Source organism: Pholis gunnellus (assembly GCF_910591455.1).
Source record: "Pholis gunnellus genome assembly, chromosome: 7".
Classification (NCBI taxonomy): domain Eukaryota; kingdom Metazoa; phylum Chordata; class Actinopteri; order Perciformes; family Pholidae; genus Pholis; species Pholis gunnellus.
In genome coordinates this window covers 4,563,658-4,579,785 of record NC_136533.1, presented here as the reverse complement: position 1 = coordinate 4,579,785, position 16,128 = coordinate 4,563,658, and the positions used below count along the sequence as shown (strand labels likewise).

General features: G+C 43.2%; 1 protein-coding gene across 1 annotated transcript in view; it reads left to right on the top strand.

Moving 5' to 3' along the window:
* Window positions 1–16,128, top strand: part of LOC306698169 (transcription factor SOX-6-like) — a 106,989-nt gene that overhangs the window by 80,788 nt on the left and 10,073 nt on the right. The window contains exons 10-12 of the mRNA XM_079162373.1: window positions 6,026–6,175; window positions 8,258–8,435; window positions 10,409–10,608. Of these exons, the coding sequence (XP_079018499.1) occupies window positions 6,026–6,175; window positions 8,258–8,435; window positions 10,409–10,608 (528 nt within the window). The remainder of the gene's footprint in view (window positions 1–6,025; window positions 6,176–8,257; window positions 8,436–10,408; window positions 10,609–16,128) is intronic.

Here is a 16,128-nt window from a genome sequence, read left to right as displayed (position 1 = left end):
CCATCAAAATGTAACTGAAAGTTACTAGTAAAATGATAATTTGCCTGCTGTCATTATTATTTCCTTTCTTTGGTTCTTTGTACAGCCAACCAATAGTCTCAGCTGCTCCATGTTGCAGTATATGTTACCCCCCCAAAAACATCTATAGGGCAAAATGATGATAACAAATTCAAATGGAAGCTGGAGGATACATCGCAGATCACAGTTAACTTTTTTTTTTTTTTTAAACAACATGACGCTTTTAAGAGGAAGCTCTATAGGGCGACGCTAACATGCTAGCTCACTTATCTGCTGCCTGTCAGCTGTGACAGACAAAAGCTGTTATGATGAATCACAGAGGAATTCCGCCCCACCAGCACAACACCTGGCCCCAGCAATTCATCAAATATTTTATTGCTGCTTGACACCTGTGGTTTGAGAATAGCACTTATCCATAATGATTATCATAGAACATATTTGCAAAGAAAAAAATCAGTGGAACAAAAAAAAAAAGAACTGAAATCGCTAAGGCGGTTTGGAATTACACAACGCGACCCCGTCACCCCTGCTGCTGTATCTGCTATCAGTGAAATGAACAAAAGCCCTCAAAAGCTTTTTCACTGGCAAACAATATTGATTCATCATGTCAGTCATTACCATAGCATGGCTTTTGGATGCCACCAGAATCCTTATCTCAATTTATTCAATTTGTATTGTGGTTTTCGCTTATCGAGGCCCTCATTAGCCGCTATTGACTTAGCGAAGCGGCGTGCTGTGCCAATGGGAATCGGAGCCGCAGCCTATTTCCACTCCTGGCTTTGAAATGATCAAAAGAGTCTCTTACCTCTCACACGAGTGAGAGGTAAGAGGATGAATGATGTCGGAGATGCAAACTCATTCACATTGAGACACTGCTTCAGACATGGAGAATGAGAGGCGGAGGGGGAACCTGAATGAAAGAGGAAGCCTCTCATCAGGGCGGTGGCTGAAATCAAGTCGGAGACCGGGAGAAAGGAGGAAGACAGGGAAGCGTGGGGAAGTGTTCGTGATAGGAAAAAAAAGAAAAGTGTGATTATCTGAGGAATTTTTGTGAGACGGAGTCGCTGGCTTCCAGCACATGTTTGGATATTGTTTTGACAACAATGCCTAAGCCAAACGCAATCATGATGAGATTTACGAGTTGTACTTGTTCAGTTATGTATCTTCCTCTCACGAAATGTGGCAGTATAGCACTCTTTGTACTGTGATACAGTTAGATGCTTCCAGCGCACAGGATCTAGATTTGGATGGATACAATAAAAACACCTGCATGGTGAGCTGCCACCCAATCCAACAGCCTTGCAATTAATGCTCACTTTGTGAAGTTGATACGGTTCGGCAGCTTGAAGTGAATCAACACCTTAACACCTCTAAATCTGTATAGACTCGTATCGTTGTATCATACAGGTTGCATCTTTTTGGAGAGTCTTTGCTTTGTGTGAGCGGCTTCTTTGTGTCTCGGAGAGCTCGACAACTACAGGGTTTCCCACAGGAAATGTGTTAGTAATTGAGTCATTAGCCTTTACCTTTCCCAGCTGAAAAAAGAACAACTTTTCAGTGTTTCTTAACATTGTAGGATATATTGGATTGATTAATTACCATAACCAGAATATATGATGATCCATTGATGACAGATCCCAATGCATCTCGTCTCGAAGTAGTTACTGTATAGTAACACATGGCCTTTGCTGTTAGTCCGCATCTGCTACAAAATTCAGCAGGAAACCCTGAACCAACGGGGTGCTGAGTAGAACAGAAACATCCCGCACTATCTTCAGCCCTTTGGCCTTCATGCTGCCATCGTGGTTACGCTGTAGTGCCACAGCGTCTTTTTCTCTCGTGCGCAGCTCCGGCTCTGCTTTCTCTATGGGCTCTCCTTTTTACGGAGGTGAGGGACAACGACAGCATCAAAAAATCTCACAATTATTGTGAGGGGATGTTTTTTTTACCCAGAGCCTTACTTACTTTCGCTAACTTCCTCTTGTTTTTACTCATTACCTCTTCATCACACATGAGAATTGCCTCTGTCCTTCACCCTTTGGCTCTGTGCTGTTTGTAGCTTGTCATGTTGGTGATGTGTGAACCGAGGCCTGTTATGCTGTAGCAATCATTAAAAGACTTGCACTTACAGCATACAATATGGGACGTGCATCATAGGCTGAGGTATGGTGTAATTTATGTAGTTGCATGGATTAACGACTCATTAATCATAATTTGTAATCTATAGATTGTGTTTTTCCTTCCGTTGCTTGTTCAGCAAACTCCTGCACCTTTTGTTGAGTCATGCAGTTGGGATTTGAACAAGGCACTACTGCAAAGGCGTTGTCGATGTCTTGACATGGCTGTCCAGTGTGCACACTGAGATCTTTTCTGTTTTTTTAGTTGTTAGTCTCAGTAACGCCACACTTTACAAATCTCCAGTGTGTGAAACTGTGCATTAGCCTGTAAAAAAAACACTGTAAAAACACAATTACACCAAGTTAGTTCTACGTTCGCAATCTCCTCTGCTCCATACGGCAGTCAAGTACACACCGGCTGGCATCGAAACCCTTTCGATGCCAGATCTGTGCTCAGCACAGGATGGACAGATGTTGCAGGCAGACTGTTCCAGATGTTCTGTAGTTCTGCCCCGTAGCAAGCCTTTAGACAGCTGGCTGGCACTGATGGTCAAGCGGGCATAGACTGGCATACGGAACGAGTGAAAATAAGCTTGCACAAGCTACAAGAGGAAAGTAAAGGTTCAGAAAAGTAACAGCACTAATAATTCCCTTTGTCTTATGCCTCTAGCAAATATTTGACAAAAGCTGTCCTGTTGTGCTTGACTCATCATGACCTGACCTAAAGGTTTTGATAGCACAGTGTCGTGCAATCGGCGTGGGAACTTGATGGGGCCAATTGCTTTCAGAGCCTCGGAGTAGACCCCTTCACAAACAGTGGATTCCTGCCGAAGAAAGGCCCCCTTTGTCGCGGCTAATGCGAGTGAAATACAGTTGCTTAGCAGACATTCTTGTTGAAATCATAAGACATCTCTCGCTGTCTGACTCTATGTTCTGCCTATTTCTGTGTATGAGGCATGGAGACGACGGTGAGGAGCAAACTCTTGTGCCCCAGAGTCATGATTACTGCCCCGTTGCCAACGCACACTGATTATGCCAGAATGGCTTTCTTTGTCTTAAAATGAGGACAATGACTGGAAGGATTTGGTTTGGATATGGTTTGTCTCGACTTAAAAAGCTAAGCATCTGTTCAGTTAAAGAGAACTGGAAGTGATATAATGGTTGTCTTTATGCGGCCTGCCTCTGTGTGTATCTCTTTCACTGTCTTGGACGCAGCTAACTCTCCAAGTGCAATATTTAGCCGCTGTCCAGCTCAGTGGCAGTCGATCCATTTCGCCCTCCTCCTTCTCCCCCATGCAAACCTGCTGAAAAAGACAAAAACCTCATCTGTTTTGTGCACTCCTTAGATTGATGGCAGCTCGAATGCTAAAAAGAGGCCAGCGAAAGGGATTCCCCACTCAGTCCTATGTGGAGAAGTCTGTTGGCAGGCTACAAAACAGCAGTCCGGACAGTGCCGCCCACACCCAGACCTCAACAACGTCACCTTCTCCCTGCTTTTCTTCCAGGATTATGCCAAAGTAGGCTAAAAACCTGCTGATGATCAGGAGGGCCAAAAATGACAGACTAATCATTTGGATTTTAGTCAAATTAGCACTAACGTCTAAAGGCCAGTCAGATAGTCTGGACAGCTCCGGCGAGGTTCGGGGCCCTCTTTGTCAATTTGTAATTTAGGAAATTGCGGCATTGTCTTCCCTTGGGGGTTGAGTGAATGGGGAGAGCTCTGGTTGGGGTTGTTTACTCAGCACATTGGCCTCCACGGTCACTAATCAATCTCAGAGTGTCTCTAAGAAACAAGAAAAAAAACAAGGTACAAGCTCTTATTCTCCGTCTTTTGTTTGTTCAACGATTCCCTCATCGTATTTGGAATCGCTGACGGAATTGCTGCTAACAGCACAATACCAGTACTCTGTGTGTGTGTGTGTGTGTGGGGGGGGGTGTTTGTGAGATCCTAACTGTGTGCTTCACCTCAAAGACTCGTGTGTCTGCTCCCCTTAGAGCTGTAAGAATATCAGGCATCACCAGAAGTAACTCTGCGGTCGGGCTTGATTGACGCGAGAGGCCTCACCACCAGCCATTCGAGGCACATTCTTACGGGGATCTCATATCGCCAGGGGTTGGCCCGAGCACTCCCGGTGCCTTCCAAGGAAAATAAGCGGCGTGACATCAGGGCTTTGTTTCAACGGCGAGGCCCCTTCTGTTTGTGTTTAATATCGCTCTGAGAGAAGTGGAAAGAGGGCCAGCCAATTTTTTTTCGGGCCTCAACCACTGAGCCTGGCGCTTCGGCGGTGAAGCGACGGTGGTCTCGTGTGTCTGCAGCGCAACACTCTTCTCTTTCCCTCTCTCTCTCTCTCTCTCTCTCTCATTCTCTATTGAGCACTCTTTGCTTTTGGATCTCTGGTCCCAGGAGGCCTTGCAGTTTTGACTACAGGGAAATCAGATCTCACAACACCAGGGGCGGTTTAGGCTGAGGGGGCAGAGAGTAAAAACAGAGAGAAAGAAACAGAGATGGAGATGGTGGGGAAGATATGAAGAATGATTTTGGAACAAAACTGAGAGACAGAGGAAAAAAAGGGAGAGAGTCAGAGGGAGATCAAATGAGAGAGAGAGAGACAAAAGAAAGATGAATACGTAGACCGAGGGGGAGACTATAGATGAGGTGAGAGTATCGAAATGAGAGGAAGGCAGGAAAGAAAGAAAGAGAGGAGGGAGTCTAAGTGAAGGCCAGCCACGTCTGGGTGGTTTTCCTGAGGACAGGCTCTTTGATACTCCAGCCCTCACACTCCAATGCATTTAGACAGGGGTTGACAGTGGTTTCAAGCAGCGGTTTGTCTGGCTAGCTAGCTTTGATTTAGAAGACCCTGGACTCTGGGCCGCGTATTTGACTCTTTGATTTTTGTTGGATGGAAAATCGGTACAGATTTTCAACATGTAATGGTTTCATCCAACCCTGAAGGCAGAAGGCTTATACCTTCCAATGTATTTTAACATTATTTTCAAGTGTTTTTAAATTGACCAAGATAATGACTACGCCTACTTAACAATGATTGTCCTCTATTTTTTACTTTGGATTAAAGTCAGTGAAGAAACTTGATTGTCTGAGCTGTTAATGCAAGGACTAACCATACCTGACAAGATTAGTCTCAAGCGTTTTTTTTTGCAAGACTCATAAAGTATTGTTTGCAATTTTTTCTTTTTAATCTGACCTTTACCATTTACAATGTCGAAGCAGGTTCAATAAAAAGTCAGAATAACAAAAACAACCATATGGCCTTTTTCAAATTTGGTTCACATTGTTGTTGTTTTTAAATAAAGTAAAACCAGACTTTTATTGTTAGCAACATTGAGCCAGGCATTGTCTAAAAAACATTCATATTTGTGCATAACCAAGACATTTATATCCAATTTTATAGATAGTCAATATCAGACTTAAAGGAAGATTTTAGCTATTGTTTGGTTTTATTTCTAGATGCAAATCGATTTACAAGCTGTCCCCAGCATCTGTTGAAAGAATAAGTGTCAGAGATGGATTGTAGATCATTTATTTAAAATATATATATATATATATATATATAAAAAAAATTCTGATAAATACTTGCCAGCTCAAAAAAATCTTCCATTTGTGTGGGACACTCCTGTCAACTTCAGAATTAGGTGTGTGTGACTTTCGTGTGTGCTTGGCTCAGACACACACCGGTCAAACCTCAGAAGATGCGAGCGATACCAGGGGGAGGATGTAGCAAAAAAAACAAAAAGAAACACAACAGGATCAAGGATGTCGGGGATCACAGGAGAAGAGAAGGGAGAGAATGAAAGAAGAAAACCACTGACTGGCTGCTGGCGGGCAATGTTAATAGCCTAACGGTTTTGCTGGTTTCTCCTTCTTTCTGCAGCAGCTGTATGCCGCCCAGCTGGCAAGCATGCAGATCTCACCGGGAGCCAAGATGGCTCCCCTCCCGCAGGCTCCCAACTCCTCTGGTCCCCTCTCCCCCTCAGCCCTGAAGAGCGAGAAGCGAGCATCCAGTCCCGTGGTCAACATTAAGGCGAGTCCATCGATGCACATGTTGTAAAATGCTTTACGTTGAATGGCACGAGTTGTTGAAATGATTCAACAGGATTTACAAGAGCCAGGTGGACACATTTATGAGTGATAATATTGCAATTCAAGATGGACCAGAGAGCAGTAGGCAAAGACAACAACACCATGTTGTCCAGCAACTGGGCATTGAGGACTGTATAACGGCAACGTATGGGAAAAGAAGCCATGTCTCTATGGTGTGCAACAAGCAACATAACTAGTGAAAGGAAAGAGTGAGTTCAGAATATGTATGAAAGGAAAACACCCAAGAATAAAACAGTTCAAGTAAAAGTGAGAGGCTGGAAATTTGGAAGTTGTTGAAAACAACAAGCCGCGCACGGCCCTGTGCTCTTCACTAACGATTAGAAACAGCTTATCTGAAAGTCACACACTGATTGACGCACACAAACAGACGCACACTCCGAAAAATGACACTGGCGCTGGCTGCTGTTTGGCAGGGGCCCAGACCCCTCCGCTGGAGAGAGCGTACGCCTCATCTTTACTCGACGACGAGGCAGTAATGGGAGCCATGTGTGTGTGTGTGTGTGTGTGTGTGTGTGGGGCACAGCTGCAGCCGGCGTCACAATAGACCGGCGTCAGAGCTCACTCAAACAGTAGTGCCATGCCCTCCGAACTCCCCACCCTGCGCTAACCCCCCGTGCACGCTCAGACCCCCCTCCAACTTCGGCATGCCACCCGCAGCCTCGTCCCTCCCCACCCGCCAAGCCAGTCCTAAACTCCTCTCCCTCTCAACACTTCCCTCAGCGGAAGCTCAGCCCCAAATTAGATCCACGTTCATTAAGCGTCTGCTGCCAACACAAGAGTCGCGGTTCAGCCGTGTTGACGTGAGTTACACCACATTTCCTCTTCCTGGGGTTTCCTTATGTGGATCAGTGTGGTCGTGAATCTTTGTTTAGAAATAGAGGAATTGCACAAAGGTGCCCTTGTTTGGATGAGAAGATACACTGCAACCCCCCCCCTGTCAGGTTCACAGAGGTTAGCAGTGGAATTCATTTATTGAAGGGCAAAAAAAAACGGTAGGGATGACTGATCAGTGAGTGGGAGCATCACTTAAGCACTTTAAGGGATACTTTGGACAAAATTGAAAATCAGCAGCTGTGGTCTTCTTAAAATGTGTCAATTACACTTCCAATGAGGAACCCATTTCCACAGCAGAAACATGCAGTTTCGCTAAAATATTGTATCTGTGTTGCACTAAAATTATAGCATCCGATGCTTCCAGTATATTTAGAAATAGCAATATTGGTAAACTAATGATTCCTTGGAACATACTGTGCCAATGGATTTGTTTCTCGTATAAAACATTTGAAAAGTTTTTTTGAAGAACTTGAAACCGACGTTGTTTATATCCCTCTTTGCTTAATAGACACTTCTTTGCCTTTGTTGCTGCAATGTTACGTTTCTTAGTTAATTAGTCACCGAATGTTGATCAGTGGAATAGTGTGAAACCGTTGGCAGGCCCCGCATGCTTGTGCGTCCTTGTGTTTGTACTAGAGTTACTCAGAAAATGAAGAGCACTTAAAAACATGATTAAAAACAACGCTTCACGGGGTATAAGCAATGTTTAGTAACACGTTCAATTATTAGCAGACCACATAATGCCACACACACAAAAACACAGACACAAAATATAAAATGATAACTAATCACTTGTTGATTTGACTTCTTTAAGTTACATTCCTATAAGGGGTGTCACAACATATACATATACAACTATAACCTTGTTATTTAAAAATAAAATACTAATATAATGTTAATAATCCTGCTCTACCTCCCTACACACACTATTTTGAGTTGAATTCATTTTCCAAAAAAGAAACAAACTCATAATAAACAAAGTAAAGATGAATTTGTCTGATAGCATTATTATAATTATTATCTTTTCATTTTCTTTAGATACTGTGATGATATTGTTATTGTGGATTCTTTTGACCACTGTAATCATGTACTGAAGATCTGATATGGTGACAGCTCTGACTCTGATCCTGCTATATATTAAACACCGCTGTCTCCGTTCTTCTAACAGGAGGAAGCGTCCACACAGCCGTTGAACCTCTCAGCCAGACCCAAGACAGCCGAGCCTCTTCGCTCCCCGACGTCCCCGACTCACGGCCTGTTCTCCGGGAGCAAGTCCAGCCCTACAGGCGTGGGCAAGGGCCGCATCCCAAGCCCCCTCGCCAACATGGGCAGGAACACCTCTCTGGGTAGGCAACAAACACAGACACCTTTAGTAGGTAGGCAGGATGGGCCACCTGGCTGCCCTGCCTAAAATGAATACATTAGCTTCACCGACGTGTTCAGTAAGAATCACATGGTCTGAAAACTGCTTCACAACGCAAAGGGGAAACACTCGTACGCGTACACAATGTCTCCTACACAGACACTCAGACACCAGCGTATTGTTCACATCTGTACCGTGCATCCATCCAGAGCAAACACGTCCTCGCTCACAGTGTAAAAACTTGTGTCTTCACTCAACCGGAAAAACAAAAACATCACCCACCCAAACACCTCCCTCCTCCTCGCCACACACAGTCAAAGCGAGCAGCGCCGCATGCGTCTGATAGACTGCAGACACCTCAACTCCACGAGGAGACCTGTGTGTACTTGTGTGTGTGTGTGTGTGTGTACTTGTGTGTGGTAGTGTTTGTGTGCCTGTGTTTGCGTTTTACAGGAGTCCAAAGCCCTGTATTTAGCCCCAATGAAAACCCCAGCAGCGGAAGCAGTGAAACCCAGCACACGTTATTTGGTTTTTAAGAGCTTCCTCACATCATTGTCTGCCCGCGCTAGACCTTTTATGCCCCTACCTCTGCTATCTGTTATTAAGGCCAATCTAAACCCTCTCATTATAACCCCCCTAGAAAACAATTTCGCCAGCTCCTCTGGAGTGGCTTTGAGGACGCGACGCTCGTGTTCCCTGCAAAGTTATTTTTTGCCCATTTTAACGGCCACCCAAGCATACAGCGCTTCCTACTTGTCTGCTAATTAAACGAGGAGGGCGACGGAAACTTTGCATGCTTTTATTTATTTATTTTCCTTATTCTTCAAATGTGCATCGGCTTCAAAAAGTGTGAAGCGCGGCACATAAACAAGGGGGAGGAGGTTCTGTCGTGTTTAGACACAAGTGGACCGGAAAACTACTTTGGCGACATTTGGCCCCAGTAAGAGTTTGGAAGAAAATCCAAACTTCATACAGATGTTTGAACAGAATTCCTTCGGAATTTGTATGCAGCCGTGCTAAATGTGTGGTTCTCAGCTCTTACGTCAACTTAAGAGTGATCATAGAGCAGCATGAAATCACACAAATAAGCAAAAATTGGATTTTTTCCAAGTGTTAGATAGAGGTGTGGTTCAAAAGCATCCGACTCAAAACCCTCTGGTTTGTTAAAGGGGACACATTATATTCATTTACAGGTTCATACTTGTATTCATTGTTTCTACTAGAACCTGTTTACGTGCTTAAGTGTAAAAACACATTATTTTACTCGATACTAATATACCTAATATACCTGTATTTGTCTGTCTCTTTAAGCCCAGTCTGCTCTGATTGGCTTGCATGAATAATATGGTACACCATGAGGATAACTGTTACGTCAACAACTACTTTGTCCATGACTAGGACGAGACGATGACGAGATGACATCATCGTCGTTAAGCACTAACCGACGATATCAACATGCAATATCGTTGATCAAAAAATAAAGACTAAAACGTTGTTTAAAAAATGAAAACAATACCCTGCATTCATCCTCCCCCTCACATTCTTAGCTTTAGTTAGAGATGAGATGAGACACATGAGATTTCTTTATTTGTGGGTTTCCCTGTCCTCTTCTCTCTAGTTTGAAGTGGCTTTGTTGGGAAAAAGTGATGTCACATATGCGCTAACCAGAACTTTTGAATCAGAATCTGATAACAGTTGGGTTTTTTGCTCATGTTAGGGTAAATCTGATCAAACTACTTATTAGGAAGATTGTTTTTTGAGTTAATAAATATTGCTAATAAAGTTTTTTAATTGTTCTTTCTTATGTCATTAATATTTGATGATAATAGATTACGCTGACTTGTTTTTAAAGCCACGCGCTCTTTGCTTTCCTTTCCTGCCAGTCAAAGTAACAGACTGTTGTCCCTCTCCCCCATCCTGTCCTCCCCTCTCTCCCATCCTGTCCTCCCCTCCCAGACATCCTGTCCAGCCTCAACTCCACGGCGCTCTTTGGGGACCAGGACGCCGTGATGAAGGCCATCCAGGAGGCCAGGAGCATGAGGGAGCAGATCCAGAGGGAGCAGCTCCACCACCAGCATCAGCAGCACCCGGGACACCACAGCCTGGAGGCCAAACTGTCCGCCCTCAGCAGCATGACCCTCAACAACGGCAACAAGGTTAGAGGGACAGACAGATCACATGTGGCCACACAAGGACATTCACAGACACACTTCACTGACGAGGTCTATAGGAATCACATGCTGTAAATGTTTTCAAAGGCATTTTCCTTCATGTGAAGAAAGAATTCTGATCGTAATTGCACACACACACACTCACACACACACACACACACACACACACACACACACACACACACACAAAGTACACACATGCAAAGACACACAAACTGTACAGTTCATGTGACACACACCAACGGGCAAACTTTGTTTCTTTGTTTTTTTCCTCCACTATTTGTCATCTATTCTTACTTTTTATTTAGCAGATTCAAATGTTATAGACGTAATATATGATCTGCGTAGGAGAGACACCCAAGGTTGTTCATGCACTGGTGAGACATTTGGGCTATAGCTATGTCTGCTTTCAGACGAGTGGAAATAAAACAACTAAAATACAAATTTAGGTGTTTATTTTACTTCTACTTTCGTCTGTAGAGTCTCAACATGAAACTTCAGAAAACGTAAATAAAACAATAATTGTCTGAATGTACTCTCAAAACAGGCTCATTGATTTTAATCTCTCTCTCTCTCTCTCTCTCTCTCTCTCTCTTGTACACTTATCAAATGGGAAGGTTTCATTGTGATATCTATTAGTTAATTAGTTTTTATCCTATTCACCTGTAGTATCTTCAAAATGTATGCAATTTTACAAGACGTACAGTTTTCTCTAAATGAGTTCATTCTCACCAGAATTCTCCCCTTCAGCAAGAGTTGACTTTCCAGTTTCATTCCTCTCTATATTCTGAAGGTTTCACTCTACATTCCTCACTCATAGCATGATTTATACTACATTTTATTTCAAAATCATGGCCAATACTTTCAGATTTATGGAGTGATAAAAAGAGATATCCAAAATTCCCTCAAATAAAAACTTTTGACTCTAATCTTTCAACAAAATGAAACAATCATTTTGAACCTGCCTTTATCCAATCCCAAGGTTTCTGTTCTGGGAATGCATGCAAATTAGCACAGATTTAATAAGATTCTGTACACTGTACATTTGTACATTTCCTAAAGATTATGGTCCCGTATCCTTGCGCTGCTTCTACATATTTTTACAGACATAGAAGTAAACCTTTGATGCCACTTGGAGTATTTTTACATTGAGGTATCACTACTTTTCCTCCAGTAGAAGATGTGAACACATCTTCTAAACTGCCCACAGCTACAGGAGCATGCAGAGTAATGTGGGAGGGAGAAAAAGGAAGAGGATCTCTTTTGCGTTCATCTCTATACAGCATTCAGAACAACACCTCGCTCCTATATCGTATTTTCTCCCGTATTTCATTTGCCCAGTCTTAGAGATTTAAGCTCAGCGTCTCGTCTGTCGAATATTCATGGATGATTTTTGGTGTTGTTTGGCTCGGGCGGCTGCTCTTGAGTACTTCTCTTTTCTCTTCTCATCTCCACGGCCACCCAGAAGCCAACAGCTTTGAAGACGGAGCAGCTGGGCCAATGACAAGTGATGGTTTTGGCGTTTGAGCGTATGTGTGCGTGTGTGTTTGTGTGCCTGCCTTGACTGAGACCAAGTGGGTGTTTTTGGGGGGAGAGGAGATGGTGTTAACATTAGTGTGTGTGTGTGTGTGTGTGTGTGTGTGTGTGTGTGTGTGTGTGTGTGTAACGGAGTCCAGCTCTTCACTTGCCCTGGAGGGGGATCCCGGCCTCGAGGTTTTAGCCCAATTAAAGGGCCTTTCTCTGGAAAGGGACCTCCCCCCTGCATGCTCACCTCTCCCCCCCCCCCCCCCCCCCCGCTCATCTCTCCCCCTGGGCTGAAGGAGATAGGGTTTTTGTACCAGGATCTCATATCCAGCGGGACATCCATATTCCAAAACATCTTCTATCACTCTGATCAGCCAATGAAGGATGCCAGGGATCAGACGTTCAGTAAAATAGGGAACATGATTAGACCGGCTCTCCTGCGCAATTGATGTTGAAACCATGTTGCTCGTGAGGATGAGGAGAAGGAGGAGGAGAGGAACTCATGAATATTTTAGGGGTGGAGACTTTGAACTCAGCCAACCCCAAGTAGGTCATGATTGGTGCACTCCAAGGATAGGCTGTTTTGAATTTTTTTGGACTTGTTTGCTTCGCATCTTCAGGAGGAAAACATCCAAAATCTGGCAAAATATATCTCTGCTGTACTTATCCTCAGTCCCAAGTTGATTTTTTTTCAGTCATTATGCTGGTAAACACTGACAAACGCATACATATAAATTATACAACGGCCTTTACTAATAAATTGTTTATTAAGACTTAATTTGAGTTGTCTGCTGCAGGTCTGGCGAAAAAATCCCACAAATGTTCCCAAGTAAGTTTTTGCTTAAAAGACCTTTTTTTTTTGCACAAAGTTAACTTCGGAATGATCACAGATTAAGGTGCATTGCAGTGAGAGCCCTGTGTGCTTCTCAAGCGCTGTATTTTCCAACTTTATAAGAACAAAACCAAAGCGATGCAGTAATTTGGTTTATAGCTCAATGCCTCCTAATAAAAAGCTCATTCGGAAAGTCTCAAAGTAATTGTTTCCGGTTCGAGGACGACAGCAGGCCTTGGTGTTTGTTGTCAGTTTGTTATTCGTTACCTAACAACAGCAGCTCAAAGACTCTTTCTCTTAGATTTAAATACATATTTTTTTTCTTTTGGACGGAGAAGTTTTTTTATGTGTGTGTGTTTTTTTTCTAAAGCACTCAAAGGCTTTGCTCTGTCTTAAACAATTCATGGATGGAACTTGCTGGATACTGAGAGTGTGACTCACCCGCTCCACCTCGGGAGGCAGCGAGACCAACTCTTTTTCTTTACCTTGGATTTGTGTGTTGTTTTCTGTTCGTCAAATAAATTTGTTACACAGAGACTTTGAAGCTCCGGCCAAGCCTTTTTATTTTATGACATTGTACTAACGCAGCATATTAGGCGTCTTTGGAGGGAATGAGACAACTGCTGTTAATGGTACCTCAGTGTTATATTGAATGTTGAGCTATTTATTGAGTTGTCGCGGTGACGTCTGACTGCGTGCGTTTGTGTTTATTTCGCTTTCTGTTTGGGTATTTTTGTCCCTCAGCTTTCATTTCTAGCCCAGACGACATGGACATTTCCCTCAGAGCTGAAAGTAATCCTGGGCTCCTTTTGTGTGTGTGTGTGTGTGTGTGTGTATATATGTGTGTGTGTGTGTGTGTGTGTGTGTGTGTGTGTGTGTGTGTGTGTCCTGGCTCTGCACTGGCCTCCGCCATGTTAATGTCATTATAGCTGGTGTACAGACGAGAGGCCTGGCCAGTTAGTGGCATTGTTGAGTATCACCTTACGCTTACGTTGCGTCCAGCTGGCCTGCGGCTGCCAAAGCTCACTGAAATAGCCGCCGCGTATGTGTGTGTGGGTGCAAAAAAAAAACTTGTGCACTGCTTTTTTTCTTTTTTTTAATCTAAACAGCCACACAACACTCCTTAAAGCCACTTAAAAGAAGTTCTGAGAGATTGTCACGTAACTCAAGTGACATGTTTTGGATGAAAACACTAAAATCAACCATGTGTCTCCGGTCGATTGTTCACTCAGGCTCCAACTAATCAGAACATGGAGTCATAACATGTAGAATTTATAAGTCTAAACCTTAAAAGTGTCACAACTCTGAACAGGAGCTCTGTAATGTTTACTTAAAAGATAATTCACTGCTTTGAACCACGAGGGACTACTTTTCCTGTTTCCGTAGGAGGTGAACACGGTGGGTGATGGCAGGTAAATCTACAGGCCACATAAGCAGGAACACAAACAGGTTTTTTTTTATTGCTCCAAAATCTGTTTTCTCACTTTGGATGATGCCTGTTATGCAAACCATCACTCGACAGCCGGTTTTAAAATTGTAAATGTTAAATGATGAGGACACATGGATGTTTTTTAGTGTCTCTGCTTACGCAATTAAAGGGTTAAGTTGACCGAAGTGCTGAATAGCAAAAGTATTCACCCAAAGCTGTCAGCAGATCCTTCGCCGGCCTTCACAAGACAAAAAAGAAAGCAATTCATGTAAATGAATGGCAACAATCCAACACGAAAGTTTCCTGACTAAAGTAGTGAAGGTTGAAACTGTACGGCTACCCCTCAATACAAAAGGTTGCCATCAGAAGTCAGAGTGAACAGAAGTAATATTGTCCTTAACAAACTATTCATACATTTTACATGTTTACACTTTCAACTTAAATTGTTTAAAAAGTCAAACTTGCAGTTTTGCCCTCATCTGTTGTTTCTTAAACATTTCGACTTCTTAACTTTTGCACAGTTTTGAAATTAGTATTTAACTTAATGAGGCCCATTATAGAGAGATGTATGTTGTCTGTTGAATAGTTGAAAAGTACAGTTTCTGTTGGTTGAGCAGAGTAAGTCTGGAGGGAGGAAATGGTTGTATAGAAGTTTATATTGGCTCTGCTGCTGAGTTTGGTCTTTGTAGGAAGTGAGCCTGTTAAACCGACAGCTCAGGCGGCTCCATGTCTTGATTAAAGGTCACAGTAATGTTGCTGTATTTGAAGCCTGAATGATACACATTATAATAATGTATACTACAAAGCTGAGTACTGGCACCTGCAAATAGACTGTTGAGTGTCTACTTCTTTGGGGTTGGAGCCTCGAGGGGTGGAGGGCTGGTGGCGGTGTTAAGGGCTATGAATAGGAGGAATGGTAAAAAGGAGAAGGAGGGGGACGGGGCTGACGGACAGCTCTATCGGCACACAGCAAAGTCTGAAGAAGGAAAGAGAGCAAGAAAGATGAAGAAAATAGGAATAGAGAGGGAACGGTGGGAGGGGGCCGATGAGGTTGCCAAACTTGATTGGCCCGGGAGGAGACAGTAAACGGTTGCGGGTCAGCTGGATGCAGGCCGTGCTGGCGGTGGGCGAGTTGTAACTGTGGTAATGAGCTCAGTACGGTGTGGATTTAAAAAAAAAAAAAACAACAGTGATGTTTAGAGCGTTGGCAACTGTGGGGTGACACGGAAGAGTCGGGTGTCTCTTAAATTATGAAATATACATTCAGCAGCAATATTGGGCCGTAGACCCAGTTAAAGCAATAAGCGTGTTAAACATACACAGATGTGATTTGTTTCTCCAGTGCTTGTTTTTGACGTGAATGTTACGCACCTCTTCCCTTCTGTTTTTGTCCTTTAACTCTGATATATTTAATTAGTCCTTTGATTTGATTTACCTTTGCCCCTGCAACTCTGTGTGTTTAATTAATTTAGTCCTTGATTCGTCAACTTGTCTGCTTTGAATTGCTACTTTGTTTGCTCCGATTCAGGCCTGTGTTAAATAGTAATGAAATATCAAGTACAGGACGTGATGGGTGGGTTTTTGCTGTCTGAAAGCCATTCAAAATACGCAAAACAGTCTATCCTGAATAAGTGTGCTTCCTCTTCACTGCAACTGCATGAACAACAGGACTCAAAAGCCTTGACTGTTTTTAACCAGAACAACCCTCTGCTATGAAGAC